This window comes from Plasmodium relictum (genome assembly GCF_900005765.1).
Source record: "Plasmodium relictum strain SGS1 genome assembly, contig: PRELSG_00_v1_436, whole genome shotgun sequence".
Classification (NCBI taxonomy): Eukaryota; Apicomplexa; class Aconoidasida; order Haemosporida; family Plasmodiidae; genus Plasmodium; species Plasmodium relictum.
Window position 1 is genome coordinate 1 of NW_021628672.1, and position 9,972 is coordinate 9,972.

The following is a 9,972-nucleotide window of genomic DNA, read 5'->3' on the forward strand; positions in this document are numbered from 1 at the left end:
ATTTGGAAAAAGTATGTCAACACAAAGTCATAAGAGATAAAGAAGATGAAATTAAAGGAATAATAACTGATAAAAGATATGATATACATGTTAAAATGTTTAAAAATGAAACTAATCCACAGAGAATCCGTCAAATGCAAAAATATCTTGATAAACAGATGGAATACATATCAAAACAAAAAGAAAGGGCTAAAGAAAGGTATAAAGAAAAACAACAAGTTAAGGAAAGTGATGAAGACATTACTAGAAAACGAAATAGAGTTCATAAGATTAGTGAACAAGATGAATCAGAAAAAGAGTCTGAAGACAGTGATTGTTCGGAAAACTCAGATGAAGACAGATCTCGTGTTAATAGAATTGAATACTGTGAAGACAATCAAGATTGTAAGAAGTATAGAAGACGATTAGTAGAAGTTAATGGAAAAGTAGTAAATATCTTACTAGATTCAGGAGCAGACGTAAGTACTATATCAACTTATACTGCAAAGGAATTAAATATAAAGACTGATTTTAAAATTCCACCTTTTTCAATTAGAGGATTATTCGTTCGTAATAATGAGAGAAAATCTAAAAAGGTTGTTATAAAAATGCTATATAATGGCAGAACAATTAGAATAAGATTTGTAATCATAAAAAAAAATAAACCTTTAATTTTACTTAGCATAACGATAATGAGACAATTAATACTTATTATTCAAGAAGAATATGAGAAAAATACATATGTTATGGAAGTTAAAACTGAAAATACAGAAGAAAAAGTGGAAAAATAAAAACAAGAATTTATACAAAATTTCATAGACAAATCTGATTTAAATTATCAGAAAGATAAAGATAAAATAAAAATTTTATTAGAAAAGAATGTTAAACTTTGGGAAAACAAAAATATGAAGCTGATTTATTAATTGCCCGTTTAATGACTTTGCTAGAGTAATAAATAAACAAATTAATAAAGAGCATTGTATAACTAAATATACGTTTATATATATATTAGTTTTTAATTATTATAAATGAGTTTTTATTTACAAAGAAGTAATTTTTTTTATTAAAAACATATAGATAAACTATAATAATTAATAAAGTCAAAATTTTATTATATTCAATGTTATTTTAAAATATGCATTGAATAATATATAAACATTTCTTTTATCTCTTAAGTTTTAATAAGTTAACATTTCTTCTTTTAATTTTTTTAACAAAAAAAATTAAAACATAACAAAAAAAAAAATAATTTCTACAACAAAAAAAAAAATATTTAAATTTTTTTTTTTTTAAATTACAAAGAAGTATATAAATAAAAATAAACAAACAAAAAAAATAACTTTATTTTTTTTTTTTTTTTTTATTATTAACTAGCGTCAGTGCATGGCTAACTTGTACGTACACAAGTAGTAAACTAGCTTAGTGTACTACAAAAGGTTAATAACAAATTTTATTAACCAATACTATAGCAAAGTTACTGAACGAGAAACTAGTAAATATTTGGAAATCATTTTAAAATGAAATATTTTTATTCTCTTACCGTTTTAAGTAATTTCATCTTCAATAAAAGTAACATCAATTGCATCTTCTTTATGTATATCAAAGGAATTATTGTCATTTTTATTGTCTCCACTGTCTTCAAATAAATTATTTATTTCAGTATTATATTCTTGATGTTTATTAAAAGCAGCAAAAAATGCACTAGAACAAATAAATAAACATAGTATTGCTCCTGCAAATTTATTTTTAGTATAAAATGAATTATTCTTCTCTTTTCCATTTTCTTCATCATTACTTTTTTCACCCGATTCCCTTTTTTGTTTATCATGTTTAGAATTTCTAATAATACTTTTTTTTATCGTTATATTATTTCTATCTTTTAATTTATCTATTTTAATATAATTTCCTTTTAATAAGTTTTCTATCTGATCTATTTTATGAGTTAATTCTTTAATTAATTTTTCTGCTTCTTCTAAGCAAGTTTTTATTTTCGGATTTATGTTTGAATTATCACTTGCTGATATCCTATCAAATAATGTATCCATTATTTTTTTTTCTTCTTTGATTTTCTTCATTACATTTTTAATTATTAATTGTTGTCTTTTCAATCGTCCATTACTATTTTGAATACTACTTATCCCTTTATCTATCTCGTTTCTATTTTCATTTATTATTTTTTTAATTTCATTTGAATGATTCCTTATTTTTCTTTCTATGTCTTGTTCAATTGCTTTCTTTGGATAATTTTCTTTTATTTCATTTACATTTTTTGTAATATTATAAATGTCATGAAGAACATTATTGTTGTTAAACAAAATTTCCTTAGTTTGCTTTATATTACTCAACATATTCTCAAATTCTTTTTTTGATTCATTTGTTTTTCTCTTAATACTTTCTAAATAATTATTTACTTCACATAATCTTTTATTATTTTCTTCTTCTGATAAATCGTAATCATTTTCATGTTGATATAATTCGGCTATTTCTAATAAAAATTTTGTCTTTTCTATTAAATGTACAATATGTTTCTCATACTTCATAATTTTATTATTTTCATTCTTGTTATTTTCATATTCACTTATTTTACTAATTACATGTGTAACTTCTTCATAAATATTATTTACTTTTTGAATATATTCCTGTGCATATACATATTCAATACGAAATAATTCATGTTCTCTTTCTCTTATAGAATCTTCAATTTTCTTTAACTTTTTTCCATTATCTAACAATTTTTCTTTTACAACATCTATTATATTCTTATATAATTTTGATATTTCAACTAATTTTTGAGCTTCTTTTTCCATTTCTTTTAGTTTTACATTATTTATATTTTTATATATATCGTTTATATCTTTCTTTTCATTTTTGAACTTTTTATAAAGATCTTTCAACTCCTTTAAAGATTTGTTAACATCATTTTCATTTTTTTTTTTATTTATAGTTAAAAATATTTCTTTTATACTACCAATGGTTTCCATTATTCTTTGTTCCATTTCTTTAAAATTTTCTTTATACTGATTTACGTCTTCAACATTATTTGAGTCATATTTATTAATTTGATTTTTACTCGAATACTCATTTAAAATGCTGATGTCTCTAGTTATGGAGACATAATTATTTCTTATATATTCTACTTTTAATTCAATATCATTTTTTTTTCTTTGAATTATTAATGTGTCTTTAGATATTTCAACATCAAGAGATGAAACAATTGAGAAAAGCAAAGATAATTTGCAATTTTTTCCTAATTTCAGTAGTTCATTATAGGATGAATTTATTCCTAAAGTGTTTTTATATGCATTATCTACATTATTTATAAGTGTAATGATATCAAATCTTGCTTGATCCAATATATTAATAGAAGATTCACTTGCTTTTGTTGTATAAACAGTTTTTTTTATATAATCTAAAGATTTTTTATTAAAATCAATACTTTTTTTCATTTCATCTATTTTTAATTCATTTTTTATTTTACTAGATTTTTCCCTATATGAATTTGTAAGTTCTTTTAAATTCTTATGATCTATATAATTTTTAAAGATTTCATCATAAATTATTTCATCAACACTTAGTTCTTTTATTTTTTTAAATTTATCAAAGGTAGATTCTATTTTGTACAAAGTTTCATCTATCTTTTGTTTTGTTTCATTAATTATTTTTTTTAATTCTTCTCTTAACTTTACTTGTTCATAAAAACTATTAGCTTTTGTAAAGAGGTTTTCACTTTCCTTTTCTTTTTCATATATATCATCTAAATTCTTTAGTATTTTAGAAACAATTTCTTTAGAATTGTTAATAGTATTATAATCTTCTAATTTTGGTTTTGTTTCTCTATTAGTATCAATAAATTTTGCTATTTCAATCAAATTACCATATATTATATCTGCTTTGTTTTTATAACTAAAATAAATTTTTTTAATTTCTTTTATTTCACTAACTTTATTTTTTGCTATATCTAAATCATTTAAAGCAACATTAACATCATCTGAATTTTTTATATTTTCAACTTTTTTTTTTATCTCTTTAATATATTCTATCACTTTTGAGTAATCGTTCTCAAAAAGTTCATTCATTTTATTTAAATCTTTCTTCATATTAGTTATTAATTTAAAAATCAAGATATTTTTAATATTGCTGATACTATTCAATAATGTTTTCATTTCCTCTTTTTTTCCATGGAGGTTTTTTTTTTCTTTTTGAGATTCTTTCCTTTTGTTTTTTGCTTCGTTATAACTTGTAGAGGATTTCATAACTTCTACTAAAAAATTTTCAATTGCTTTATAAGACTCATTAAAATTATTTTCTATTTCCTTCATTTTACTTCCATAATCTTCAAATTGTCGCCGTATATCATTTTCATTTAATTTAAATTTGTTAAAAAGAGAGTTTGAAGTATCAATCATTAGATTTATTGAATTTTTCATGGACACAATATGTTCCTTGTCTTGATCAGCCAATTTTTTAATCTCTTGCAAAATTCCTTCTTCATAAGATTTTTTATTATCTTCCAATTTATTTTCTATACTATTAATTTTACTTTCTATGTCTATTAATTTATGAAATTCATGATTTAAAAGGTTTTTTTCATCTTTAATCTCTTTTAAAATTTCTAAAGCATTTCTTAAATTATTTTGTTCTTTTTTTAATCTACCCAATAAATCATTTTCTTCACTCTCATGAAGTGTTGAAAGCAACTCCACTTTATTTTCATCTATACTCAGAACATGTTTTCTGCCTTTTTTTATTATTTCTATATATGATAGAACGCTATTTATATCTGTTTTGATCATTTCTATTTCTCTAAGTGCAATTATGGATTTTTCATTATTTGCTTCATTATTATCTTTTTTTACGCTTTTAGCTTGTTTACTCAATTCGTTTAATTTTTCCTTTGATTTTTCCAATGATTTCTGAATACTAATATAATCATCTTGGATTTCTTTCAGAGTTCTTTTTGAATCATTTTTTGTTTTTTCAATCTTTATTTTTTTTGCTAAAATTAAAGATTCGTTTAAAAGATCACTAATCTTATTTTCATACTTTGAAATTATTTCATGACTTACGTTAAAAGTTTGTGCATCTCTATTCGCCCCATTTGAATAACCTTCAGACTCATTTACGAATCCATTTACTTCTTCAATAATGTATTTTGTTATATTTTTCTCTTTATCTTGATTATGATTTTTCAAATAATCTATTTTATTTTTCCCTCTTACTATATTATGAAAATATAATGCGGATGCCCCTTTACTTTTTTCAACTTCTATTGAAAATATACCCATATTTCTTATATTATTTATTATAACATCTTTAATTTTCCTAATTTCATCTATTTTTTCATCAATAACATTTTCTTCAGAATTACTAATAATTAAGCTTTTTAATTGTTCTGCTTTTTGAAAATTGTCTAATATTAAATTTTTTGTACTGTCTGATTTTTTAAGCTCACTTTTTAAATTTTCATTCTCTTCTCTGGCCTTCCTTATATTCTCTTTTAAGTCATCCACAATGCTTTTAAATTGGTTCATCATTAACAAATTTTCCATGCTTTTGATTTCATTTAATGCATCACATATTTCACTTCTGTAAATCAAAATATCTTTTATTTTTTGTTCAACTTTCATTTTTATATTCTCAATACTTTCTATTTCAGAATTAGAAGCCTCCTCTTTTAATTTATTAGCTTTTTTTTCTAATTCATCTATTTTTTCTTGATTTTTTTTAGCTTTATTAAGATATTCTTCATAATTAAAACTTTTTGATTCATTTTCTGTGAATTCTGAGTTTTTTTTTAATTCTTCAATTTTATTTCTATATTCATCAATTTTCAGCATTTCTTCTTCGGATTTCCTTTTTTCATCACTTATTAGTTGCACAATATCGCATACTATTGCTCTTTCATATTCTAATTTTGACGCCTTCATATCTTTTATTAAGGATTCTAATTCTTTTTTTACTGTATTTAATTCATCCAAGATTTTTTTAATTTCTTCATAATGATTTTTCATATCGCTTTTTTTGTCATTTAAATTTTTATTATTTTCTTTTATTATATTAACTATATCAACATGCTCTTTAGATTTTCTTTGAATATCTATTAATTTTTCTTTATTATCATTAATTTTATTTATTAGTTCGTTAATTTTTTGTGTTATTGAATTTATTTTTTGTTTGCTATTATTTATCTTATCTTTTTCTACATTAATTTCAAAACTGAAATTTTCAAATACCTGTTTTGTTTTATTTAAAATATTCAAATTTCTGTTTATTTCATTATTTATTTCTTGATTCAAATTAATTATGTGGCCATATATTAATTCTACAATTTGAGTCTTTATATTTTTAATATTATCATCTGTTTCCTTATACAAAATATCATTTGTTACTTTTATATCATTTATTGTACTTGAAATATCTAACATCACTCTTTTTTTATTTAATGCATTTTCTAAATAGGGTTTTACATCTCCAATATATTTAATATTAGCAATACCCTCTTTTAAAATCTCAGAAGATGTTAATAATGAATTTGATTCTTCCCCTAAACTGTCAATTTTTATTTTTTTATTCTCTATAGCTCTTTTTTTGTCTTCTAAGTTGATCAAAAATTTGTTTTTTATGTCATCTTCTATTAAAGTCTCTTTATTAATTGTATCAATTTCTTCATCTATTTTTTCTTTTATAATGTTTATATTTATACTTAATTCCTTAATAATATCACAGTTCTTATTAGATTCATTTATAACATTATTTAAATTTTTAACGGCTTCTATAACTTTGTTTAAGAAAATAATCATTTCCATGCTATTTTCTATTGAACTAACTATACCATTAAATCTTTCCTGGTATTCATCTAAATTATCTATTTTTGCTTCATTAATACGTAGTTTTAAAGCTTTGAAATTATCAATTTTAGTGTCTTTGAGATTATCAAAAAATATTTCTATATGTTTACATAATCCTAATTGTTCCTTTAGAGTACTTACAATATTTTGTGCATTAATAATTTGTTTATTTATTTCATTTTTTTCATTAAAATTAGTTGATTGAAGATCTGTAATTTCTTGAAGAATATTTTCTCCATTTGGAATTTCATAATCTTCTTCAACGAATTTATTTAAAAATTCTTTTTTTTTTTCCATTATATGATGCTCATAACTTTTTAGTATTTCTTTTTTTTTTTCATATTTAGCTATACTTCTAAATATTGAATTCAATATCTCACTAAAATTTTCAAATGAATTTTTCATTTTATTGTATAGATCTTCAGTTAATTTGATTAAAACATCATTTTTAAGTTGATTGATTTGATTTATTTCTGGTTCTACGTTATTCTGCATAATAGATGTAGTTTCGCTGATAATACTATCTATTTTAGTAGATTTTCGTTTTACTTCTTCTAATATTTCATTAACATTATCAAAATCATATGAAGCATAATCTAATCTTTTTTTTTCATCTACAAAATGTAATATTTCTTTATATGCTTCAAGTTTCCCATTATTAATTAGGGCATTTAGTGCTAAATTAATTTTTTCATTTGCATTTTTTTTTCTTTCTATGTATTTACTCATATCACATGATGCTTCATTAATTAATTTTTCAATTATCTTAAGATCTTCATTTTCTTTTTCTTTTAAATTCATAATTTTGTTCAGATATGTTATGTTTCTATTCATTTTTTCCAATTCTTTCTTAATCTCCCCTATTGTTATTTTCTTACTTTTGTCTTCTTCTCTCTTTAACTTTTGGATTTCACTATTTTTTTCTTGTATTTTTGTTTTTAATTGATCAATTTTATCTTTAAAATTTTGAATTTCTACATAATTTTGCTTTAACGCATTAAATCTACTATTTACCAGTGTTATTTCACTTTCAATATTTTCTTTTACATTTGATAGATTATCTATAGTATTTCCTATGTTATTTTCTTGAATTGATACTTTATTATTTTTTATATTTTTTATCTTTACCTTTGAATATTCGTTAGAATTATTTTTCTCATTCATAGAATTAAATATATCTACCATACTATTATTATATATGATTACTTCAGCATACAATTCAGCAAGATCTTTTTTAATGCCAGAAAAAGTTGCACTATGATAATTATTTGATAATTCTTCTAAACTTCTTGAATTTTCAGTCATTGTGAATTCTACACTATTTAATATCTCTTTGGAATTTAAAATATTTTTTTCACTTTCTGATTCTACTTCTTCAGGATAAACTAGAGAATTTATTTTTCTTTCTAATTCTTTTGCTATGTCTAAGAATAAATCATAAATAGCTTTTTTTTTGTTTTTAAATTTTTCTCTTAATTTTAAATTCCATTCTTCTGAACTTTGAATTGAATAAAAGGCGTCAGTGGAACTCAATACCAGCTGCACAATTTCCCAACTATTATATGCATTCAATTGGAATTTATCCAATTCATTTCTAGAATTATTTCTATCTAATACTATTTTTTGATTTTTTTTAATAACACTTAAGTTTTCTTTATAAATTGCTTCAATGTCAGAAATTTCTTCTATTAGCGGTTTAATTTGATATTTAATATTACATTGATCAAATTTTCCTTGTTTAAATTTTACTATATTACTATCAGTATTCAAGAAATTTTCAATTTCCTTTAAAAAGTCTTCATGATCTTTATTATTCGAACTACTCATCTTTACAAAATTTTCAATTTCTTTCTTATAATTGCTTCTTAAATCTTTAGAAGCACCCAAAGAAACTATGCAAGATTTTATTATTTCGTAAGCTTTTTCATTTATAATATTACAACTATCACGAAGGTCTCTTGCCTTATCTATATTTTCTTCTTTTTTTCTATTAAATTCATCAAGCTCTATATTATATAAGTAATTCTGCTTTGTGTTATTTTGAAGTTGTTGTAAATTATTTAGTCTTTTTCTCATATCATCTCTGGCTGATTCATAGAAATTTATTGCATCATTAGTCTTTTTAATTAATTCATTAATAATTCTTTCTGCTAAATTTATATATTTATTCTTAGTATAATCACGAAGTATAAAATAAGATTGAAGGCTTTGATAAGTACGTGCTTTAATGTAAAATTTTTTTACTCTAGTATACATTTCATCAATATCCATAGTAAAATAACTGTAACCACTTAAAATATACCCTGGAACAGATAATACGTTTCTAGTTTGAATAAAAGAATTTGTAATATTATTCAATTCTTTCTTTATTTTTTTTTCTTTGATATTATGCATTTCAAATAAATATGGATTATTTTTTTTTATGTTTACCAAATGTGGGGATTTTGCTCTAATTATAGAATTTTTCATGTTTTCTAATAATGCATTCTTAGATAAATATGATTTTGTTTCATCTTCATTTTTTAATTTATCTACTTTTTTTTTATATTTATCAATTTGAAAATTGGAAACTTTCCCATTTTTCCTTTTATTGTTATTATACTCTTTTTTAGTATTATTATATAATTCCTTGTCTCCTCTTAAGTCCAAATATAGTGATAATTTGCTTGCAGTAGATTTATATGCATTTGATGATATTTTAAATTTATTACCATAACTTAAACCTATATGCATATATACATATAATAAAAATTAATGAATATAACATGAAAAAATGATTATATCTCTGTAAATATAAAAATTAATGTACATATATATTGTACCACCAAAAAAGGTATAAAGAAAAGTAAAGCAAACTATCCACATTTCTTTTTTCCCTATCTTTAAGTGGTATTTAGTTTTTTTTTTTTAAACTTAGAAAAATTATATAATCTTTCTTTTAATAAGTTGTGTTTTTTTAAATATATTTAAATTTATAATAACATTTTACACATATTTGAAAAATTAATTTTACATCTTTTTTTCTGTTACAGTAAATATTTTAGTATAAAATTAATAACTTTACATATATATATATATATAACTTAAAATATGTTATATCTAACAAATTGCTTCAATGCAATTATATTGAACCTTTACACAAGGA

At 21.4% G+C, this 9,972-nt stretch overlaps 1 protein-coding gene across 1 annotated transcript, besides 1 other annotated feature; it reads right to left on the minus strand.

Moving 5' to 3' along the window:
- Nucleotides 1-649: a repeat region.
- An 874-nt stretch (nucleotides 650-1,523) lies between these two features.
- PRELSG_0029600 (reticulocyte binding protein, putative) lies at nucleotides 1,524-9,692 on the minus strand (the record flags this gene model as incomplete). Its single annotated transcript, XM_028676034.1, has 2 exons — nucleotides 1,524-9,550; nucleotides 9,650-9,692. 2 exons carry the CDS (start codon nucleotides 9,690-9,692, stop codon nucleotides 1,524-1,526), a joined length of 8,070 nt encoding a protein of 2,689 aa, XP_028531195.1.
- Nucleotides 9,693-9,972: the final 280 nt, after the last annotated feature.